General features: G+C 40.3%; 1 protein-coding gene across 1 annotated transcript; it reads left to right on the forward strand.

The window, feature by feature from the left end:
* Positions 1–11,903: 11,903 nt before the first annotated feature.
* Positions 11,904–12,557, forward strand: LOC133825089 (secreted RxLR effector protein 161-like). The gene has a single exon (XM_062258081.1). The coding sequence runs from the start codon at positions 11,904–11,906 to the stop codon at positions 12,555–12,557; it is 654 nt and encodes a 217-aa protein (XP_062114065.1).
* Positions 12,558–25,633: the final 13,076 nt, after the last annotated feature.

Here is a 25,633-nt window from a genome sequence, read left to right on the forward strand (position 1 = left end):
GCATCAGTTGTACGCCAAGTTTAAGAAATGTGAATTTTGGTTACCGGAAGTGACATTCCTTGGACATATTGTGGGTGCAGATGGGATTAAGGTGGATCCCTCTAAGGTAGAGGTAGTTATGGATTGGCCGAGGCCAAGGAATGTCTCGGAGGTGCGGAGGTTTCTTGGTTTGGCGAGTTATTACAGACGGTTTGTAGAGGGCTTCTCGAAGATAGTGGCACCGATGATAGAATTAACACGGAAGAATTTGAAGTTTATCTGGTCAGACAAGTGTGAAGACAGTTTACAAGAGTTGAAGCGACGACATATTTCTGCGCCTGTGTTGAGTCTTCCTTCGGGGGAAGGGAAGTTTGTGGTCTATTGCGATGCATCGAGATTGGGTTTAGGCTGTGTGTTGATGCAGAATGAAAAGGTCATAGCTTATGCATCACGACAGCTGAAGGAGTATGAGTAGCAGTACCCCACTCATGATTAGGAGTTAGCAGCGGTGGTATTCGCACTGACGATATGGAGACACTACTTGTATGGGGAGAAGTGTGAAGTGTACACTAACCATAAGAGTCTGAAGTATTTCTTTACACAGAAGGACCTGAACATGAGACAAAGGCGTTGGCTAAAGTTGGTGAAAGACTATGATTGTGATATTATTTACCTTCCGGGGAAAGCCAATGTAGTGGGAGATGCATTGAGCCGGAGAGGCCTAGGTCAGTTGTATAGTTCCATTCAGATCTCAAGGGATTTAGCCGATGAGATGGTCAGAGCGGGGATAGAGTTGATGGTAGGCCGGTTGGCCAATATTACTCTGCAGTCGACCCTGCTAGAGCGGATCAGAGAGGGACAGTTGATAGACGCTCAGTTACAGGAGGTTAGAGAGAATGTCTTAGCGGGAGTAGCTAAGGACTATTCTATTTCTGAGGTTGGTTTACTTCGGTATTGGGGGCGGATTTGTGTCCCAGATGATGAGGGGATCAGACGAGAAATATTGGATGAGTCTCATACGATGCCGTAATCACTTCATCCGGGTACCACGAAGATGTACCAAGATCTACGGATGTTATATTGGTGGCCCGGGATGAAGAAGGATGTGGTGGAGTACATAGCCATATGCTTAACCTATCAGCAGGTGAAAGCTGAGCATCAGCGACCAGCAGGGTTGCTTCAGCCTTTGGGTATTCCCGAGTGGAAATGGGAGGATATTACGATGGACTTTGTGGGAGGTTTACCCAGGACGGTAGGGCTTCATGACTCGGTGTGGGTGATAGTGGACATATACACCAAGTCAGCCCATTTTCTTCCAGTAAGATCGACATATTTGTGGATCAGTATGCTGAGTTGTATGTGAGAGAGATCGTACGTCTCCATGGGGTTCCTAAGTCTATAGTGTCAGACTGGGATCCCATCTTCACTTCCAAGTTTTGGAGTGGTTTGCAGAAGGCTTTGGGGACTCATTTGAAGTTCAGTACAACCTTTCATCCTCAGACTGACGGACACTCTGAGAGGACGATTCAGGTGTTGGAGGATATGCTCAGAGCGTGTGTGATTGACGTTGAAGGTTCATGGAGTCTCTCCCGTTGATTGAATTTTCGTATAACTATAGTTATCAACCAACAATTGGAGTGGCTCCCTACGAGATGTTGTACGAGAGGAAGTGTAGATCACCCATTCATTGGGATGAGATGGGTGAGAGGAAGTATTTGGGGCCAGACATGGTTCAGAGGACAAGTGAAGCTATAGAGAAGATCCGAGCTAGGATGCTCACCTCTCAGAGGAGATAGAAAAGCTACATCGATCCTAAGCATAGGGACGTGGAGTTCCAGGTTGGGGACCACGTGTTTCTTCGAGTTTCACCTTTGCGAAGGGTGAGGAGGTTTGGAAAGAAGGGCAAGCTAAGCCTTAGATTCATTAGAACTTTTGAGATCCTAGAAATGATTGGTCAGGTGGCTTACAGATTAGCCTTGCCACCATCGTTGTCTGGAGTCCATGACGTATTCCATGTTTCTATGCTCCGGAAGTATGTCTCAGATGTGACTCACGTGTTGAGGTATGAAGATTTGGAGTTACAGACAAATTTGGCTTAAGGGATAGTTGTAACGACCCAAATTTACTAATAAGACTTAAGGGCCTTGATTAGTGTGCTGGGAGGGCATAATTGGAATTTATGCGATTTAATGATTAAAAGTATGTATTATGACTATTTGAATATCTGAGATGCATGACTATGTGTATTAGTATGCATGTAGGCCCTGATTAGGTTAAAAGGGCATAATTGTAATTTTGGGCCCGTTGAGGGTATAATTGTATATATATGTGATAAATTGTCGATACCACATTATTATGTGGATATATTTGTGATCTGTGATTCGAGACGATCCTAGTGAGCGGGTTAGCAAAAAAGTCATGGCGGGGATTTAGACCCGACTCGGGGTAAGCCTGGGGGTATAAATGGGAATTTAGAGAATATGTTGAGGTGAATTTTGACATTGAGGAATATAATTGGTGAATAATTAGGTATCGGGAAGTAAGCAAAAAATAATAGAGACACTCGAGGAATTAGCGGGAATTGGGTGAAATGACCAAAATGCCCCTAGGTGGATTAAAAGGTTTAAGAAACTATGGGAGGGTATTGTGGTAATTTGGTTTATAAATGATATGTATTATTCAGGCTTTATGCCTTAGTGGAATTTGTAGAAGGGGCTGGAATTCTGTAGAAAAAGAAAGAAAAAGAAGGAAAGAAAGGAAATTGGAAGTCTACTCTTTTCTCTTTCTCGGTTCAAGTTTTCTTCACCATTTCTTGGGTTCCTTTGGAGCAAAAATCAGGAGGAGTTTGGGTAAGAGCTAGAGGCTAGGCTTCCTGTACTAACTTGAGCAATTGGTAGAGCAATCCATCAATTTGAGGTAAGACTTTGAGGTTTTCTTTGGTTTCTAGTTTTGAAGTTGAACTAAGATTTCTCAGCTGAATTTGGTGGGCAATTCTTGGGAAATTGGAGCTGAGCTTTGAGGAGGTGAAGGCCAAGCTTCTGAGGAGGACGACCTAGGCTAAACTCATCCAGCAAAGGTAAGGGATTATAGTTTGAACTTTGTGGTTTCAGTTGCTGTTTTGCTGAGTTTTTGAATTCTAGGTTCAGCTATGGTGAAATCTTGGATTAGGGGTGCATGTGCTTAAGTTTTGTATGGTTGGGGTGCTTGGGATGAGTTAGACATGTTAGTAAGCTTGATTCTAAGTTTAGTTGAAGTTTGGAGAAGTTTTGGTAAGGTTTGGCTCGGGGAAAGTCAAAGGAGGGAAAAACAGCATTTGTTGTTCTGTGACTAGCGCTACAGTGCTAGCCTGTGGGTGCTGTAGCGCTAGGCCATATACCCTGGGATGATTTTGGGCTCAGTTTGTAGCGCTGTAGCGCCATCCTTATAGCGCTGTAGCACTACCCTGTTTCCAGAAAGGGGTTTTTGAGTTATTTTCAAGGGTTTTTGCCTGGGGGTTCGGGGTTCGATTCCACCACCCCGTTTGGTGGAATTAGAGCATTCCTGAGGGCTCGGGATTGGTCCCGAGGCTAGGTTTTGGACTTGAGGTTTGGTGATGATTTTGATCTATGGTTGTGATTAGGTGTGCGCTAGGGCTCTAGAGGGATCGTACATGAGGATCAAACCGAACAAAGTTAGCACATCTAAATGTAAGAAAACTGCACCCGCTTATGTGTTTGTGATGGGACTAAGTGCTCCCGATATCTGTGTAATGTCATAGATGGTATTATGCCATGGGACATGTGATAAACAGAGTAAGGGTGCCGTATACAATATTTGCGCATAGGGCGCGGCTTGGCCACTGGTAGCCGAGGACAGCTTAATATTCACTGAGCTCGGTTTAAGCGGGCTGGAGTCGGTGGGATATATAGAGGGTGCGGCCTAAGGGCGCTAACCCTAGTTATCATTTATGAATTGATTATTGATATGAAATGATATGTTTGATATGCTGAGTACTTGGTTATCATGGATGCTTAGACTATTGAGAACATGCTTATGTGGTATGAGATATTGGATTGCCTGTTGATTGATTATGCTCTATTGTTGTGTTTTCTTGTTGGGCCTTGGCTCACAGGTGCTATGTGGTGCAGGTAAAGGCAAAGGCAAGTTGGACCAATCCTGAGAAGGAAAGCTGTGGGGATGAATGTACATAGCCAGCTGTTCGGCCGCCATGGCCGAGGAGTGGATCAGGACAAGTAATACCGAACAATCTATTTTGCCTTAGAATGGCTAATTACTGTATTTAAATCTTGAATCTTTGTAAATGGTTCTAATCTTATTATTTTGGGATCCCGTGTAAACAGAAAATGTTATTTATAAGAAATGCAGCTTTTGAGACCAAAATCTTTTAAACTTAGTTCCACTGTAGTTTCGATAACACGTTTTTAATTAAATGAATTGATTAGCAAGTCCAGCACCTTTATAAACACACAATGCAACGGTCTTGGGTATCCTGGGCGTTACAGCCATTGTGACTAGGTGTATCGCCAAGGCTTAGGACTGAGGATTGTACTTGAGACCGTTCGATTATCTATGCTCGGAATTTAAGGTAAGAAAATTGCACCCTTGAGTGGTTGTAACGGGACTAAGATTCCCAATACTTGAACATGTGTTCTGTATGGCTGAATTATTGATTCGTCATATGAGAATGAACGACCTAAGAGAGTCGGGGTTGATAATTTGAGCACAGGACGCGACTCGGCCACTGTGAGCTGGGGTCAGCTAGATAAACATTGGACTTGGCCTAAGCGAGCCCGAGTCAGTGGAGTAAATAGAGGGCTCGACCTAAGGGTGTCGACCCTAAGTATTTACATATTATCTGAGATATAAGTTGAATGTACATGTTGACTGTTATCAATTTGATATTTATGATGTGTTGAGCTTCCAAATATCTATCTCATGATTGAATGATTGATAATATTGATTGAGTATTCACTGTTATGGTTTTCTTGCTGGGCCTTGGCTCACGGGTGCTACGTGGTGCAGGTAAAGCCAAGGTTAAGATGGATCAATCATGAGTTGGAGAGCTCTGGGGGAAAGATGTACATTATCAGCTACTCGTCTGCCACGGCCAAGGGAAAGTATAGGGACAGAACCTAAAATTTGTATTTTTCCATTAGATTGGCCACTGGATTGTATATAACTTTTGAGAATTTTGTAACTTTGTGTCTTAAACCCTATTTTTTGGATCCTATGTACCACACATCTATTTAATGAAAAATTAACCGTTTATGATCAAAATCTGTTAACCCTAATCCTATTGTTGACCTTAAGATCACATTTTCAATCAAATGACTTGATTAGCAAGTCCTGCACTATTTTCACTACACAGTGTAACGATCTTGGTTATCCAGGGCATTACATGTTCCAGATCATTTGTTGGGTACCTCTGCTCATACTCCTTTAGCTGACATGATGCATTGTCAATCACCTTCCTTGTATGCATAAGGACACAACCTTGACCCTGCCTCGAGGCGTTACAATAAACCACAAACTTGTCCTGGTCCATAGGAAGATTCAAAATTGGAGCAGTGATCAGATTCTTCTTCAATCTCAGGAAGTTTTCCTCACACCTATCGGACCATAAAATCCTCTGATTCTTACGTGTCAACTTTGTCAATGGTGATGTTATCTTGGAAAATCGCTCCACAAAGCGTCTGTAATAACCTACCAATCCCAAGAAACTTTTGATCTCTGAAGCATTCTTCTACCTTGGGTAGTCTCTAACCGCCTCAATCTTTGCTAGATCTACCATAATTTCATCCTTACTAACTATGTGACCTAAGAAAGTCACTTGTGCTAACCAGAATTCGCACTTTATAAACTTCTCAAACAGTCTGTGCTCCCTCAGCCTCTGTAGAACCAACCTGAGATGCTTCTCATGTTCTGCTTCTGACCGAGAATATACTAGAATATCTTCGATGAAGACGATCACAAATTTATCCAAATAATCTTTGAACACTCTGTTTATCAGATCCATAAACGTTGTTGGGGCATTAGTCAATCCAAATGACATTACCAAAAACTCATATTGCACATACCTGGTGCGAAAAGCTATCTTCGATATATCTTCCTCCCTGATCCTCTGCTGGTGGTAACCAAATCGATGATCTATCTTGGAGAATACCGTCTTACCCTATAATTGATCAAACAGATCATCAATCCTTGGCATAAGATACATGTTCTTGATAATTACCTTGTTCAGTTCTCTATAATTGATAAACATCCTTAGAGAACCATCTTTCTTATTCATGAAGAGAACTGGTGCGCCCCATTGTGAGAAACTGGGCCTAATAAAACCCAAGTCTAGTTACTCCTGTAATTGAACCTTTAGCTCCTTCAGCTTTTCTAAATCCATCCTATAAGGTGCCCTAGACACTGGTTCTGTCCCTGGTGCCAATTCAATCACAAACTCTATCTCCCTGTGTGGAGGTATCCTTGGAAGATCCTCTAGAAACAAATTCAAAAAATCACAAACTAATCTGGTCTGTCCTGGTCCCACTGGCACTACCTGGGTGGTATCCACCACACTAGCTAGGAATCTTACGCATCCCCCCTACAATAGGTCTCTAGCTCTAAGTACAAATATCATAGGTATACGAGATCTATGCACAGTCCCAATGAATACAAAGGGATCCTCACCCTCAAGCTCAAAGATTACCATCTTCTTCTTGCAATCTAATGTCGCCCTATACTTGCCTAACCAGTCCATACCCAAGGTCATGTCAAAGTCAGTGATAACCAAATATATCAGGTCAACTGACAACTCTCTACCATCAACTGCCACTGGTAATGACCTAACCCATCTCTGGGAAACCACTAACTCCCCAGTAGGCAACAAAGTTCCAAAACCCACGACATAGTATTCCCATGGCCTACACAACCTATCGATCACCCTACTAGATAAAAGGAGTACGTTGTCCCAGAGTCAATCAAAACAGAATAAGAAGTGTCATCACTAGAAAGTTGACCCATAACTACTGACGGTTGAGCCTCAGCTTCTGATTGTGTCAATGAGAACACTCGAGCGAGAGCCAAGCTGTCTACCTTCTTTAGTTCTTCCTTCTTCACCCTTGGGTAATCTTTCTTGAGGTGCCCAACTATATCACATAAAAAGCAGACCTTGACCCAACACTCTCCCAGACGATGTCTCCTTCATCTGGCACATTCTGAATAAGTCCTCCAGCTCTCATTGCCACCTTGGCGGCCAACCTGTGTACCACGAGGCCTCCTATCTTGGCCTGGAACTGTAATGGTATCTAGGTCTTTCTCTTTTGGTCACTAGGGCCTCCACCCCTACTAGCTCCAATAAAGGGAGGTCCCACCCTCCTAGTGTCCCTTCTGACCGCGTTCTCACGCCAGATCTTGTTCTAAGCATCCTCAGCAGTAAGGGCCTTCTCCACTACCTGAGCATAAGTCATCACTCCAGGTAGTAAAGTAATTTTTACATCCTGGGCTATTATAACATTTAGCCCTTGAAAAAACCTCTCCTTCCTTATCACTTCAGTTGGCACCAAGTCTGTAGCGAACTTGGCAAACATATCAAAATTTAGGGCGTACTCTGTAACATTCATGGTGCCCTACACTAGATTACTGAACTCACCAGCCTTTGTAGTTCTAACTACATCATTATAGTATTTCTCATTGAATAGTTCTCTGAATTCCTCCCAGCTCAGGGTCTTCACATCTCTGGTCTAGGATACCACTTCCCATCAGATTCGGGCATCTTCCTGAAACATGAATGTGGCATAGGCCACTCTATCATTACCTGCCACCCCCATAAAGTCCAGGATGGAGGTGGTCATACCAATCCACTGCTCGACTCATAGTTGTTTCCTGAAGCGCTCATAAAGAGGCTCCCACATATTTTCCTCCCCTGGCTATTGCTATAATACTGGTGCCACACCAGGTGGCAAAACCGGTGAAGTGTTCCCTATTGGAACCTGCTACTGTCTCAATAGGAAAATTTCTTCATCTTTCCATCGTATCCTAGCTTGCATATCAGCAAGCACTTGTTTCCAGCTTTCAGGAGCTGGCGAAGGGTTTTGACCTTGGTCATTATCTCTAGCCTCACTTCCAGCACTGATCGACTCATGTGATTGCCCTAGAAGCATACTTCCAAGCTTATCTACAATCAATGACTCGACACATTAAGTAGCAATAACGGTACCCAGCACCACTCCCATGGCCCAAAACTAGACAACTAAGCATACACATGCCATAAAAGTGCTAATAAGCAGTTCAATAGGTTTTACATACATCAATCTTGCTAATAAGCAAGTCAATTTATATTCATGCTCAATCAGGGTGCTAATAAGTACATTCTTCTCAATATTCATAGCAGTAATGGTGCTAATAAGCACATTCTTATCATACACTTAATAGTCAAGGGCCAAGCCCTATCAGTATAACTCATGCTCCCTAAACAAGCATGCAAATAAGACATTCATATGTCAACTAAGCAGGTAACACAAATTAACATAAATAGTTACTGAACCCTGAGTTGAGCTAGTCTTCAGTGGTGAGTGTACATGCCCAGAAAATCTTCAGGAACCAATAAACCTAAACTGCTTTGATACAAAGTTGTAACATCCTCCTAATCTAGGACCGTTACACTGTGTAATTGAAATAGTGCTTAACTCGCTAAACGAGTCATTTGAGTTTAAATCATGTAATTAAAACTAACCACACGTTTAGGTACTAAATTTTTTTGTCAAAAGTCAACCATTTCATTAAAAGAGTTTAACTTCATACACGGGATCCCATCATACTTTAAACGGTTACAAACCCAAAAATAAATACAAAAGCCGACCTAGGCGGCAAAACCAGTGTCCAACCCTAGTTCCAACTGATAGCCTCAGTCTTGGCAGACGAGCAAGCCGCATATGTACACTCTGCCCTTGAAGCTCTCCAACTCATGGCTGGTCCATCTTTTCCTTTCCTTTACCTGCACCATTTAGCACCCATGAGCCAAAGATCAGCAAGAAAGCATAAACATTCTTATAAGCAGTACATTATCTGATCGCAAATTCATAACTAGCATGCCCACAGTAATAACCCTACTCATGCGTGCAATTAACTCAAATAAGTGACTATAGAGGCACACTAGGGCTTAGTGCCCATCTTTCATATAACTAGCCTAAGAGCTAGCCAAGCAGATCTGATGCTTAACATTCTAGACGACCCTAGAGGCGTTCAAGCATATATCTCACTTTTGGATTGGCTTAACCCTGTCACTCATCGTTCAACACACTATTACCGCCCTCGACTTCTAAGTTGAGCCATTAAACTCTTGACTTATAAGCTGAGTCCTTTAACCTTCAACTAATAATTGAGTCTTTCAACCTTCGACTGATAAGTCGAGTCTTAAACCTTCAATTGATAAGTCAAGTCTTAACCTTTGACTGATAAGTCGAGTCCCTTAGAACCGGTTATACCCTTTATTATTAATCCAAGCCCTTCATCAGATAACATAGATAAATCTTCATCTTATAAGTGGAGCTTACCGATCAAATATACATACCAACATTTATTACATAATAGAGGTAAACACGTCACATTTAATATGTTTAATAAAACATTCTCAATATTATGTTAATCATGTACAATACTCGGGCCAAGCCCTAAACACATACAAGGTGCAATTTTCTTAACTTAGGTCCAAGTGTAATGTATATTAAGAACGACCCTAGAGCACGATCCCGGTTTCGAGCCCCTAGTGATATCCTAGTCACAACCATAATATATAATCATGTCAATAATGTGCATATAAAGGTTTCTGAACTGAGTCCTAGCCTTTAGGATGTCAAATTCTACTAAATTGGGTAGTAGGATCGATCTTGTGCCCTTAGGTTTTAGTTCCTGCACTCAAAACCCTCACGGGGTTCAGAAACCCTTCAAGCGCCGCGGCTCAAAACAAAAGAGTTGCGACCCGCCCCAAGTCAGAGAGCTCGAGGCTCTCCTCTATTTCCACACGCACCGCGCTGTGCCACTACAGGCGACGTGGCTCAAATGGGCAAACAACACCTACTTCTCCTTGCATTCATAAGATTTGCAGCGCCCCAAGAACAGGGTCGCGGATCGACATGAAAACCCAGAATTTTCCTCTTTTTCCTCAAGCCATATCCCTCCAAAAACCTATCCAAACATAGCTAAATCCCAAAAGTAATGTTCCCAATCGATTCATCAGCTCAATATAATCAAAACCCAAGCCAAAACTTGGCCAATCAAATCTCTCACTTAGAACTGAGTTTCTAAAATTCCAAAAACTTAGCTAAAAACCAGAGAAACACAAAGATTTAGCGCTAAAAATCATTACCTTACTTTTCCCAATTAACGTTAAGCTTCTCCCCAAGCGATCATGAGCCTATACTAGCCTCGATTCCTCCTAGATCACAGAGAATTCCCAATGAATTAGGAGAAAGTGAGTATGTCGAGAGAGAGAGAGAGAAAATGTTGAGAGAGTTTGAACGTTCCAAGTGTTTTCTGTTTATGAGGTTATTTAGAGTTCAAGTAACTCTAAGTAAATCACGAGGGCTCGGGATACCAAAAACGACCCTGAGGGTAAAATCGTCAAAATTCCCACAACTCCCTCCTAATCTCACTAACTCCAAATATATCCTCAAATATTTACTCCCATTACCCGATATCTTGGTAATGTGCTAAATACCCAAAATAACCCTTGCCTCACCCCGAGTCGGGTATTGGATCCCGTTGTCACTTTCCCGCTAACTTGTTCCCTAGGATCACCTCGTGCCGAGTAACCCAAATATATCCACATAATAATGTGATCCCACACATATCACATTTATGCGCATATATTCCAAATATACCCATAATGGGCCAAATTACGAAAGATTTCCCTTCTAATAGGAAACGGGCCCACATGCATATTTAATACACCTAAACATGCAAATCAAGTCATATTATAATATAACAATACACATATATATCACATAACCACATATTTATCACATAATTTCCATAATTTGTCACCCTGGCCCCTTAATCAAGGCCCTAGGCCTTATTAGGTAATTTGGTACGTTACATTGTGATTCCCAGGAATATCAGTGAAGCACTAAGTACTCCTCAATGGAAGACGACAGTTCTCAAAGAAATAAAAGCCCTTGAGCGGAATGGAACTTGGAGACTGGTGGAGTTACCACCAGACAAGAAAGTAATAGGGTGCAAATGGGTATTCATGGTCAAATACAATGAAAATGGATCTATTGAGAGGTACAAAGATCAATTAGTTGCCAAGGGTTTTACTCAAACCTATGGAATTGACTACACTAAAAACTTCACGTTGGTTGCCAAACTCAATACTATCAGAGTATTGCTCTCGCTAGCAGTCAACTTGGATTGGGATTTACATCAACTCGATGTGAAAAAATATATTCTTGAATGGGGAACTGGAAGAAGAAGTCTACATGAGTCATCCCCCGACTTTTGAATAATCTCCCAATACAACCAGAGTGTGCAAGCTAAACAAATATCTCTATGGTCTAAAACAATCTCCTCGAGCATGGTTCAATCGGTTCCTGAAAGCAGTCAAGGGACTCGGATAAATGCAAGGTCAAATATATTATACACTCTTCATCAAACACTCAAAAACTGGGAAAATGGTAGTGCTGATTGTGTATGTTGATGATATCATTGTCACTGGAAACCATACTGAAGAAATGATTTTGATCAAAGAAATGTTGGCAAAAGAATTTAAAGTCAAGGATCTTGGCACACTCAGGTATTTTATGGGAATGGAATTTGCTAGGAGCGAAAGAGGGATTTCAGTTTCTGAAAGAAAATACACTCTTGATCTCCTAAATGAAATAGGAATTCTTGTCAGTTAACCCATCGAAACTCCAATCGAGATCAAAGACAAGAGAAAAATGTTTGAAGGAAGTCCAGTTGACAAAGGAAGGTTCCAGCAGCTAGTCGGGCAGCCAAACCTAACCTACCTCTCACATACCAAACCTAATATTGCTTTTGCAATAAGTCTGGTCAGTCAATATATGCATGATCGATGTCAAGGACATCTCAATGCTATATACAAAATTCTGAGGTATCGAAAGCAAACACCAGGAAAAGGTCTTTTCTTCAAAAAGAAAACCAAGAGGAAGGTCGGAGTATTCACAGATGCAGATTGGGTTGGGTCAGTTGATGATAGAAAGTCTACATCTGGGTATTGCACAATTATATCGAGAAAGGTGGTGACATGGAAAAGTAAAAAACAAACAGTGGTTGCAAGAAGTAGTGTAGAAGCCAAGTGTAGAGCCATGGCCCATGGAGTGTGCAAATCAATATGGATTAAACGCCTATTAGGGGAATTGAAGATTGAATATGAAGCCCCCATCAGCTCTAGTATGATAATCAGTCTACGATCAGTATTGCACATAACCCTATACATCATGACAGAACTAAACACGTTGAAGTGGACCATCAAATTGATGGAGAAACTATCAACATCAAATATGTACAAACAAATCAATAGTTGGCTGATATTATCACAGAAGGGTTATCCGAACGAGTCTTTGATTTTCTAGTAAACAAGCTTGGACTCATCAACATCTACAGTCCATCTTGAGGGGGAGTATTGATAGATAAGAGAAAATCAAAGGAAATCAAATCATGTGATTTGATTGTAGCTATAAAATTAACAGTTTCCTTATTTAGAAGATTTGTAATTATCTCTGTAATTTGTAGCTTATTCTGTAATTAATAAGATTAGGTGTATAAATCCTATAAATATGATTGTATTTTACTGATGGAATACACAAAAAAGAAGAAATAAAATTTCTCTTACTAACTTCTATAGTGGTAATATAAAAAGTTGCATTTATTAATAATTTTTTTTAAAATATCTGAAAAATAATGTCATTTATTATTATTTCAATGCATATTGATGATAAAATAAAATATTTCTACTCCCCATATTTATCCTACTTTCCCAAAAAAATATAGATGTATATTTAAAAATATATATAAATTAATAATAAATATTATATGTGGCTGAAATTTAGGTTTGACCAATAAAATTAATGGTTGAATATTTATTTTAATGATACAATATGTACATGCATGAAGGTAATATAACACCCCTAATTTCCTATCTTCATTAAAATAATAATTTTCATAATAGCTCAAAAGGTTTCATAACTTTGTCTAAAAACATAGTGAGACCTTATTGGAAATACATGCAGAGTTTGGATCCAATGTTCAAAACAAAAGAGAATTTGATGCACTCTGAAAAATAAACAAATACATCCCATGGAACATTTCCAACTACCAAGAATTGATCAGTTGGTAGACACCACAGCCGGTCACGAGCTCATATCTTTCATGGACGCGTATTTTGGATATAACCAGTTTGTGATGAACCCTGCAGACCAAGAGAATACCAACTTCATGACTGAGCATAACGTATATTGCTACAAAGTTATGCCATTCGGGCTAAAAAATTCCGGTGCTACATACCAATGGTTAGTCAACAAAATGTTTGCTAACCAGATTGGGAGAAACATAGAGGTGTATGTCGATGATATGCTTGTGAAATCAAAGATTGGCAATAACCATTTATCTGACTTAGGAGAATGTTTTGGCATATTGAGGAAATACGACATGAAGTTTAATCCCCAGAAGTGCACTTTCGAAGTTTCGTCAGGAAAGTTTATGGGGTTTATAGTCAACACAAGGGGGATAGAGGCGAATCTAGAAAAAATCAGCCCGTTGGTAGAAATGCCTTCGCCTAGGTCGCAGAAGGAAGTATAAAGCCTAACTATAAAGGTGGTAGCCTTAAACCGCTTCGTTTCAAAGTCCACTGACAAGTGTCTCCCATTTTACAACTTGCTCAGAGGAAACAAAAAGTTTGAATGGACCGAAGAATGTGAAAAGGCATTTAGCAACCTGAAAACGCATCTAGCTTAACCCCCCCCCCCCCTATACTATCAATACCGACGTTCGAAGAATGATTGTTTCTATATCTGGTTGTGGGAGAAAATGTAGGCATTATTATGTTAGTTTGAGAAGAAAATTAGGCGCAGAAACTAGTATATTATGTAAGTAAGAGACTTCTCGGATCTAACTCACGATACCCATTGATAGAAAATCTTGCGTTCTGTCTAATTTTGGCTTCAAGGAAACTCAGACCATACTTCTAATCCCATTCTATTAACGTCTTAACCAACCAACCTTTAAGGCAGATTTTGCAAAAACCTGAAACGTCAAGATGTCTAATAAAACGGCCATCGAACTCAGCCAGTTCGAGATATTATATATGCCATGGGCAGCAATCAAGAGCCACGCCCTTGCTGATTTTGTGGTTGAGTGCACAGGTTTTCGGGATGAGTTGATAAGGGAGCCGCTGCAGGAATTATGGAAAATATTCATTGATGGATAATCCAATGAAAACGGACCGGGAGCTGGGATAATCTGAATCTCACCTGAAGGGCATAGATTCTATACATCTCTCAAGTTCAGATTTGAAGCGTCCAACAATGTAGCCGAATATAAGGCCTTATTGGCAGGGTTAAGGGTGGAAAATGAGCTAAAGGCAAAGCCATCCAATGTTATACCGATTCTCAGCTCATAGTCAATTAGATACTAGGGGAATACTAAGCTCGAGGTATCATGATAGCAGCTTACTTCGCTAAGATAAAGGGCGAGTTATTTGAGTTCGAGTTTAGCTCTGTTGAGCAAGTACCCCGTGAGCAGAATTCCAATGCTGATGCTCTGGCTTGACTTGCAACCACCAAAGAGGCAGATACATTGAATGTAGTTCCAGTGTAGTTCCTGGAAAGCTCGAGACTAACAACAAAAATGGTTGAGGTCAGAATGATTGCATAAAACCGACCTGGATGACCCCCATAGTGGAGTACCTCACAACCGAAAAGCTACCTGACAATAGGAAGGATGCGAGAAAGCCATTGTATCAAGCTCCATGATATGTTATGGTTGAGGGGATCCTATATCAACGAGGGCGTTCATTGCCCCTCCTACGATGTGTTCTTCCTGAGGAAGCACAAACTATTTTGCAAGAAATACAAGAAGGCTTCTGTGGAGACGATGTAGGGGAAAAACCTAGCTCTAAAGGTACTGAGACAAGGCTATTTTTGGCCCACGTTGACAAAGGACTCAATCCCGTATGTGCAAAAGTGCGACAAATTCCAACGCTTCACCATAGTGGCCCGAACTGCTCTAGTTGAGCAAACCATGATCTCATCCACTTGGCAATTGGCAACATGGGGAATTGACTTAATTGTTTCTCTGCCAATAGGAAAAGGAGGAGTTCATGATGCAGAAGTCACCATCGATTATTTCACGAAGTGGGTAGAAGCTATACCTTTAGCAACCATCACTTGGAAGAGAATCCTGGACTTTATTGTGAAGATTATCATATGTAAATTTTGACTCCCGAAAAAGATCATGCCAGACAATGGAGTTCAGTTCGATAGTGATCTCTTTCCATACTTTTGTGAAAAAATATGGCATAACCAAGAGTTTCTCGTCTGTAGTGTACCCACAAGACAATTGGCAGGTCGAGGATGTAAACAAAACCCTGAAGGCAAGCTTAAAGAAATGATTAGATGAGGCCAAGGGATTATAGCCCAAGCAGCTCCCACAAGTACTCTGGGCCTACCAAACCTCACATCAAACCTCCATGGGACATACCCCTTTTTCCCTGACCATTGGAAGCGAGGCTATGCTCCCAATTCAGGCCATGGTGACGACCCACAGACAAAAGACCATTGATCAGGATCATCACCACGAGCTACTTGGTGCATCCCACAATCTAATCGAAGAAAAATGAGAGGCGTCACAATTACAGCTTGCCCATTATCAACAAAAGATCACTAGCTATTTAATTCAAAGGTTAAGGGACGCACACTCAGATTAGGCGATCTGGTTCTCCGAAGGGTCTTTTTAGCAAGTAAAGATCCCAAAGACGAGGTGTTAGGGCCAAACTAGGAAGGACCATATCAGTTCGTGGAGGTCTTGCGCGAAGGAACTTTCAAGCTAGCCCGATTAAGTGAAGAAATAGTCCCACAGATCTGGAATGCCCTACACTCATAAAAGTATTATCAATAGTTTCGTTGTCTTTAATGTTTTCGGAATTACTGTTTATGTAAGGCTTATTTATAAAATCCATTTCAGTTTAATAACAGTTGGATTATTAAGTATCCAGTTTTATCGTTTGGTTATCACAAGCTCACTTTGTAAAAGCAACCAAGAATATTTATACGTTCTGCTTGCTTGGGGGCACATAACCGAAGAGAACTTTTAAGAGAGTTCAGCTTATTCAAATAAATATTACAACATAAAGTTTGGAAAAATTGAATATTCAACGACTTTTTAAAGCTCGAATTTGAAAAGACTGAACGCGAACTATGTTTGAGAAATCTCTAAAAATAAAACCCCTAGATATAACCAGGTCCAAGGCCTGATTCCTAATAGGTATAAAGCTACTAAGCCTATTAAAACCCCTGGATACAACTAGGTCTACGACCTGATTCTTAACAGGTATGACACAATTAAGCGAGCAAAATCCTGGATACAACTAAGATATCGATAAAATCTATCGCAATCTAAAGTTAACCACTAAGACTTCGAATGTACAAGAATCTAAGGATTCACAAGCATGAGACTGACGGGAACAAAAATAGATCACAAATTAGATATATATTCAAGAATATATTGTCATCTCAGGAGAAAAAACCTCGACCTGAGCCCAAAGGAAATTGTTTTGGTCCCAAGGGACTTAATTACAGAAGCATAAAGATAAAAATAAAAACAAAGATAATAAATCACTATGGCTCCATCTCCCTCAACAACTTTAGCAGCTTCAGTGGTCTCCGAGGGTTCTTGTGAGAATCGAATCTTGAACCTAGCAAGATATGGTTCCCACAACTCAGGTTGCATAAAGGATAAGTTCCCGTCCTAGTTGAAAGTCAAGCAACGGTAAAGAATCTCCTTTATCTGAGTTGATGACTCCGCAACTTCCTCTTTTGCCTTGGCCTCGACCTAGTTCAGCTTCTTCTTGAGTCCTTCATTTGCGGCCTATAGCTGGTCCATGCGATGGTTCACCTCCACAACCTGATCCAGGGAGGCAGACAGGGCGGCCTTCGCAGACCGCTCGCTCTCTTGGGAGGAAACCAGGGCAGCTTTGGCAGTCTGTTTGCCCTCTTGAGTAGCGCTCAGGCCGGCTCAGAGCTCCTCGTCCATAGCTTTAACCTGATCAATTCCTCAAAATTGAGCTAGGACAGACTGCAAAAGGATAAGGCAAATCAAGAATAGTTTAAGAAAAAAAACTAAGGAGAAAAGGAAAGTTAGAAGAGTAAGAAGGACTCACGATGAGGTTCATCCCCATAGCAAATTTGAGGACACCCTTAGGAGTGCGCTCCTCTATAGCCCTCAAGTCTTAGGCGTTGGTTCTGTAGGCCAGGCCAACCGTATGGCTTGCCATCTCGTACACAGTACCTGGAAATGCCTCATGGATCTTGGCCATGTCGAGGGGCATGACTGGGATCTAGATGTTGGGAGCCTTGCCTTAGATCCCTTGAGGAATTGAGGGAGGTACATGCTGAGGAAGAGGAGGCGGAGTTTGGTGAATCATGACAGTTGTTACCGGAGCTAGGGAAGTTCTTTTGTGGCAACTCCCAGTTGGTTCTAGCACCTTTGTCCTTAGCTAGAGAGTCGGTGGTAGCCCCAGTCTTGGGAGTCTGTTTCTTTGTCAGTCTGGCTCTTTTCACCACAGGACCAGCTCTGAACCCACCGGCCTTAAAAGCACCCCTCAAACTCGAGGCATCTGGTAGTTCCATCTCTTCGTCTGGAAAAGGACGAGTAGAAGGTTCAGATTTATAAAAAAATAATTATTCAAAGTCATATAAAGACAATAAAAAGAGCAAGAACCCTACCCTCTGAGCTAGGGGAGGAATCTACTATGATTAGCTTAGGGTAATGGACTGGGCTAGGAAAGACCTCTAACTCTCGAATTAACGGAGGTGGGAGAGAATCTAAAGTTATGACCTCTTGGGTCCTAGGGGATTCAGCTCCTTCTTCAGGGCTAGACTCATCTACGTACTACCTAAAACCAAGGGCATATGCGCCCTGACAAAAGGAAGGTCAGGTCCTACAGTTTGTCCCATACTCTTCAAATATGGTGGACCTAAAATTGAGAGTGTTGTCAACCACAATGGCACCTCTGGGGTAGTTGTGGTCATAGAATACCACCAAATGGCCCACACATTGGAGGAAGGTTGTGTTTAGATCAGGGTTGGTAGAATGATGACTAACACGTTGGTGAGGGTTGAAGTGAATTAGCCTAAAACTGGCAACAACCCGATCTAACTCTCTGTATGGGTATGGGTTACCTTTGCTGGAGGGACCGGCTGCAGCCCCAGATGCAACTCGCTCTGGATCAGGCCCATGATTATCTTCGGGAGCTCGCCTTCGGTGCACCAGTGGTGCCATATATTCTTTCTCCTCGATGTCTTCATTGCCTACAAGACTTCTTGAGGAGGGGGGAGCTCAGGGATGACTGGAAGAGGCACCCGGGTCCTAAAAGCCAGCGTCCGGACCTTGTTGATCAGGTTGCAGGCCACCATTGAGTTGTCATTCACAACCTGACGGTAGTATTTATTTATTTATTAACCAATCCTTACCCATAACCTAATATCTCTCTTTATGTTGTTTTTTTTTTTAAATGAAGTGAGATTGGACCCTCAACTTATAAAATGGTAAAAATCAACTTTTCGTTAAGGTTCAAAATTGCTACCTTTCAATTTTTAGGGCAAACTTAGAAAAATTATTTCTGTTAAACCGTAACACATTTTTCTCTCAAATTTTACATGAGCCCTTGTACACATCTTAACTAATTTCCTTCAAAATTTTATAATTTTTGGGATGGCAAAACCCATTCGACATTTTACAGCAATCTGAGCAGTGCCTGCTGCCCAGAACTTTTTCCCAGTTTTAATGGTAAATTTGAAAATTTATTTATCTTACACAGTAGCCCAGTTCTTTCTGAAATTTTACAAGGATCTTTTTACATCTATAAATTAGCTTCCTACAAAACTTAAAATTTTTGAAATAATAAAACTCAACAAAATGTTTAAAGCCATCTGGGCAGTGCTTGCTGCCCATAAGTTTTGTTTCTAGATTCTAGGGCAAAGTTTGAAAAATCATATCTCTTATACCTTAAAATATTTTCCTTTAGAATTCCACAGTGACCCTTATACATGTTTAAACTAACATCTTATAAAATTTCATGTCTTTTTTATTAGTAAAACCCATTAAAATGTCATAACAATCCAGGCAGTGCATGCTACCCAGAAATTTTCCAAATTGACATCAAGATGCCAAAAGTTCATAACTTCGGTTTAAAAACACCTATTTTCATTTTTAAAAGCCAAACTAAAGTACTCATCTATAAATATGCAAGCATACAAATTATTTCCACAAAAAGAGGTAGGAGGGTACGATCAGACCCGTTGGAAGTCAGACAACAAAAACTTGGCAGCATGCATTTTTACACATTCTGGCAAAACTAAACACAACTAGCAAAACCCTAGCCACATGCATGCATGCATGCAAATAAAAAAATCAACAAATCTAACCCTCAAGCATAAAATAAACTTCAAAACCAACAAAATAACCTATACAACCAGATCTAACATCAATAACCAAAAACAACTCAAAACCAACCAAAGATCTACCTTTGATGGTTCTAGCTTGGAGATGATAGTCCTTAGCTTGTGCAAACTTCTTTCTTGGATTCTATACCCTCAAACAGAGCCCTATAGGTTTCACATGCAGATTTTTAAGAGATTGTTAGAGTAAGAGATTTTAGATGAATGGAAAAACACAAAAACTCTAGAACCCTTTGTTTTCACTAGATCACCAAAAAGCTTCAACTTTGAGATTATCCTAGAATAACCTCTCTTCAACAATAGAGCACAAGATCCATGCCAGCTTGTGAAGAGAAGAGAAATGGCAGACAAGGGGCTCAGGGCTTTTGGTTTTGGGAGTGTAGAGTGGAAGAGAGAAAGTTGTTTGAGTGGACAAAATGATTTTTGAGGGAAGTGTGTAGTTTTGGTGAAAAAGGATTGAGGACAAAAATGTGGAAGAGTACTAATCATTAGGGTAGTCTCTTAACCTTCCCTAGGATATGTGTCATAAGACACTTGAGTGCATAGGCATAACCTAGCCGCCCACCCTTCTCTCTCCTCCCTTGTGAAAAGACTTTAATGCCCTTGCCAAATTTTACCACACTTTAAGGCATTCAAGGACCTTTGGTAATTTCACTTCTAATTTTTAACCCAAATTTTACCCCATATTTTTTAAATATCCCAAGATAAAATTAATTAAATAAATGTGACCAAAAATAAATTTTGTCACATAACACATAATTTTGGTAATTTACTCAAATTGACCAAAATGCCCTTAGGGGCTCGGTCAAGAATTTCCATTCTTAAACCCGGTCGATTAGAATTAAATCCTCGATCAATTTTTCTTAAATTTATTGGCTCGACTATAAAGTCCTAGTGTCAGACAAAATTAATATTTTTATGCCATAGTATTTCTTATTTAATTAGTCCGAGATTTTTACCCGATTAGGGATTTTGACCTGGTCCACGACCAAAGGTCTTAGTTTCTTAAAAAAGAAAACCACACTTGCCACAACATGGCAAGCATTCACACATCACAACTTCTTGTAACATCAAATGTTCATCTGGCATAATACATAATAAAGGGAATTAAAATACCCGAACTAGAGTTTTTCTCAGTGCCCTAAACGCAGGGCGTTACATTATATATCTTGTCTTTAATTTCTTTATTATTGCCTCTATTTGATTTTCTTGTCACAATATCCCATCATCAATCTTTGGAGCTAGGTTAGATTTTATTAATGTTTGTTTAAAATAGTTTTCTTTTTTATTTTAGACAACTCATTTGGTTCGATATCCTTGCTTACACGAACTCTATACTATATATAAGATTCATGCGCTTGCGATTTACATATTTAAAACGTACTCATTTTGGGTCCATCATAGCCCACAAAAAGGCACACTTCAGACCTCAAATCAAGTTTCACTAATTTAGGTCTAAGAATATGAGCAGGACAGCCCCAAATGTAGAAATGGTGCAAACTAGGTTTGTTTCTACTCTACAGTTCTAGTTGCATTTTTCTTATTGTCTTAGATGGGACTACATTCAAATGTAAGTCTTCGTTTGAAGTGCATATCCCCAGGATGAGGGAGGAAGTGAAGAGTAGCTTAACATAGACTTGACCATGTCTAACAAGGTCCTGTTTCTTCTTTCAGAAACACCATTTTGTTGTGGAATTCCTGGCATTGTGAGTTGGGATAGGATACCATGCTCCAGCAAGAAATATTTGATTCTAAATCCAAATATTCTCCACCTCGATTAGATCGAAGTGTTAAAAGTCTTAACTAACTGCTTCTCAGCCTCGACATTGAATTCTTGAAACTTACCAAAGGTTTCAGATTTCCTAATCATTAAGTAAGTATGACCATGTCTTGAGTAATCGTCAATAAAAGTGACAAAGTACGCATACCCACCTCTTGCTTGTACATTGATTGGAACACAAACATCGCCGTGTACAAGCTCCAAAGGTTCTTTAGCTCTATTGCCTTTTGCTGAGAAAAGGATGTTTGGTAATTTTACCTTCTAGACAAGATTCACAAACCAGAAGAGTTTCAACTCTTAGTTCTCTCAACTTTCCATCTTTTTTTAACCTGTTTATCCTATTTAGACCTATATGACCAAGTCTAAGATTCCAAAGATATGTGTCATCCTCATTCAAAACTATTTGTCTTTTGTTTCCATGTGTTTTAGCTACTTTAAATAATTATGACTTATTAAGCATTCATTCATTGGGTTTAAGCATATACAGCTCATTTATATGTTCTTCTTGAAAAGTTTTTAAACCATTCTTTGAAATAAAAACTGTATTATTACTAAAAGAAATATCAACAAATTGTTCATGCAACATAGACAAATAAACTTAATTTCTAGAAAATCTAGGAATAAAATCAACTTTGTTCAAAATAAGATAATTGTTCCCAAAATGTAAATGTACTGTTCCCTTTGCTCTAGTTGAAATGAGTGCTCCACTTCCAACTCACATGGTCACCTCGTCATCTGTCAACTCCCTTGATGACTGAAGTATTTGCATAGAAAAACAAACATGGTTAGTGGCTCCTGAATCTAAAACCCAGGATGGCATGTCATCTTCCACTACACAAGCTTCAAGTACAAGTAAATCATATTTACCTTTCTTTTTCAGCTCAGAGAGATACTTTTTACAGTTTCTCTTCCATTGACCTTCAACTCCATAGTGGAAACATTTTCCTTTTGGTTCTTTCTTCTTGGAGTTGTTGTCATTCTTGTTCTCCTTGGTCTTTGGTGCCTTCTTGATTTTCTTGGACCTCTTGCCCTTTCCTTTGTCCTTATCATTGTTCTTCTTCCTCTTCTCGGATTTATCCTCAGAGTTTGAAGGTTTCTCCTCTACCACATTTGCCTCAATCTCTTTTGTAATGGATTTGTTAAGATAGTCAAATGTTTGCAGTTCAATCCAATATCTAGGTCATGTTGAATTCCAACTTACTCATAATATAGCTGGTGGTGACCATAGAAATGGGAGGAGTGAGCAATTTCATTGTGATGCTTACTTGTGTACGCTCATCAATGATGGCCCCATGTATTTCTGCTTCATGCATCACGTTAATCATGTGCAAGACATGTTCATGTACAGAAATACCTTTCTTCATCTTAGTATTCATGTAGGTTCTGGTAGCCTCATGTCTACTTTGATCATATTGCTACCCAAACATGGCCTGTAGAGAATCCATTATCTTAAACACATTATCCATGGGTTCATGCTTTGTTTTCATAACACCATTCATGCTCACAAGCATATAACACTTTGCCTTGTTGTTTGATTTAATCCAGGCATCATACTTATCCAAAACATTCTTCTGGGTAGTGGCAGTGGGCTCTTTAGGACACTCATCAGTTAGGACAAATTTATGGTTCATACAGATTAACATAAGATTTCGGTTTGATTTCCATCTTATAAAATTATCACCATTAAGTGTTTTCAAGTGAAAGTAAAAGAAATTATTAGATTGCCACCATTCAACATTACTGAAATAAATAAAATACAATAATATTATCATTGGAAAAATATCAATTATTTGGAAAGTAAACATGATGCAAGAATGCAACAACTAAAACTCATAAATAAACATTTTCTATTCCATGATAAAACTACCCAACAAATAAAGTGTCGCCTTAGGGTCGGTCAAGTTGAATTCAGATAGCTTATAAGACAAGAACCTAATGTATGCAATGTTATGTACTAGACCTGACATATGTTATGCAATAGGGATTGTCAGTCGTTATCAGTTAAATCCAGGTTTGGAACACTGGATTGCGGTGAAACATATTCTCAAGTATCTCAGGAGAACGAGAAACTATATGCTAGTATATTTGGGTAGTGACCTTGAACCTACTGGATACACTGACTCAGATTTTCAATCAGACAAAGATAGTTGAAAATCTACTTCTGGGTCAATATTCACTCTTGGTGGTGGAGCAGTGGTCTAGAGGAGCATTAAGCAATCCAGTATAGTTAATTCAACTATGGAAGCTGAATACATAACAACTTGTGAAGCAGCTAAAGAAGTAGTTTGGCTGAAGAAGTTCTACACGGATCTAGAAGTGGTTCCAGAAGTGGGAAGTGGGAGCAAGTAGCGGGAAAGTCACAACGGGACTCGGTACCTGACTCAGGGCGATTCAAGGGGTATTTTGGGTAGTGGACATTTATTTGGGTTATTGAGTTGTGAAAATAAATAATTGGAGATATATTTGAGGTTAGGAAGCCTAGGTGGGAATACAGGGTAATTTTACCATTTTGCCCTCGGGGATGTTTTCGGTACCCCGAGCCTCGGGATTGACTTGATTAATTAAGGATAGGTTAGATAAAGTTGAGAAAATAGTAGAAGATACCCAAATCGACCTTCTTTCTCTCTCAAGGGAACCACAGAAACAAATGATTTTTGGGCTAGAAACTCATGAATTTGAGCTGGGATGGTGGGCAGAATTTTAGTAGCAATCTGAAGGTTCAAACCAAGAGTTTAGGTAAGTATTGAATTGTGGTTTAGCTGATTAAATTCTATAGTTTTGGCTGGGTTTTAAGAGTTTGGGTTTTGAATTTAGAACTGAATTGAGGCTAAAGATTTGTGAGATAGCTCAGCAATCTCTTGGAGGATTGGTTCTTCAGTGAAGGTAAGTTCCAATTTATGGTTTAGTGTTTGAATTCTGTGATTTCCTGGTTGGTTTTGGTGTTCTTGAGCTTATGGGTTTCAGAGATTAAAATATTACTTTGATGAGTTTCTAGATTAGGTTTTTGTTGGGTTATGTTACTGAAAACATGTTAGAATGTTGTGATAATTGGGTTGTATCATTGGGATGAATTTGGATGGGTTTGAGTGAGGTTTGATTGTTAAAATGGTGGATTTTCTGGGATCGAAGGGGTCGGGTCGCAGCTCAGTTCTTGGTGTGCCGCGACCCTTCGAAGCTGATTGGTACTGAGGAAGAAGGGTGGGCCGCGGCATGGGGAGTGCTGAGCCGCGGCCCGTGTCTATTTCTGGGTGAGGCTGGGCCTCTGATTGGGGGCAAGTCGTGACATAGGGATCTTGGGCCACGGCCCTTAAAGGCATTTTTGGCCTTTTGGAGTTTTTAAATGCGGGAACTAACCTAGGGTGCCCGGGATCGATCCCACTACCGTGTTTGGTGGAATTCCATGTCCCGGCGGTTAGAACTCTATCAGGAAACCTTTATACAATTATTGATGGAATCCTTTATCATGGCTGTGACTAGGTGTACGCTTGGGCTCGGGGCAGGATTGTGCTCGGGGGTCATCTTTCCTAATCAAAGCACATGGAATTAAAGGTAAGAAAACTGCACCCGTTTATGTGGATATGATTGTGATAAACCATGTGAATACGTTGGGACTAAGAGCTCCCTATAACTGTATGAATTTCATGGGTGGTATTATGCCATGGGGACATGTGATAAACGGCCTAAGAGTCTCGGAATCAATACTTGCGCACAAGGCACGACTCAGCCACTAGTAGCTAAGGACAGCTTAATAATCACTGAGCTTGGTTTAAGCGGGTCAGAGTCAGTGGGGTGAACATTGGGCTTGGCCTAAGTGAGCCAAAGACAGTGGATTAAATAGAGGGTGCAGCCTACGGGCGTCGACCGTAGTTGTTGCTTGACCTGTATACTATTGTTAAATTGATGTATATGATATGCTGAATATCTGGAAACTAAATCATTTGTTATTGACTGATGTCCTGGATTGAATGAATGCTATGGCCTGCTGGGTAATTGATCAATTTCTTATAAATCATTTGGTTATGCTCTGTGAACTACTTGGTTATTGATATTGAATATGCTATGATATTATGTTCTCTTGCTGGGCCTCGGCTCACGGGTGCTACATGGTGCAGGTAAAGGCGAGGGTAAGATGGTTCAACCATGGGTTGGAGAGATCTGGGGACGAGGTGTACATTGTCAGCTGCTCGGCCACTAC

This window comes from Humulus lupulus, chromosome 3 (assembly GCF_963169125.1).
Source record: "Humulus lupulus chromosome 3, drHumLupu1.1, whole genome shotgun sequence".
Taxonomy (NCBI): Eukaryota; Viridiplantae; Streptophyta; class Magnoliopsida; order Rosales; family Cannabaceae; genus Humulus; species Humulus lupulus.

Coding starts and splice junctions, on each gene's coding strand:
- LOC133825089 (XM_062258081.1), top strand. CDS start 11,904: ATGTTTGAAGGAAGTCCAGTTGACAAAGGAAGGTTCCAGCAGCTAGTC.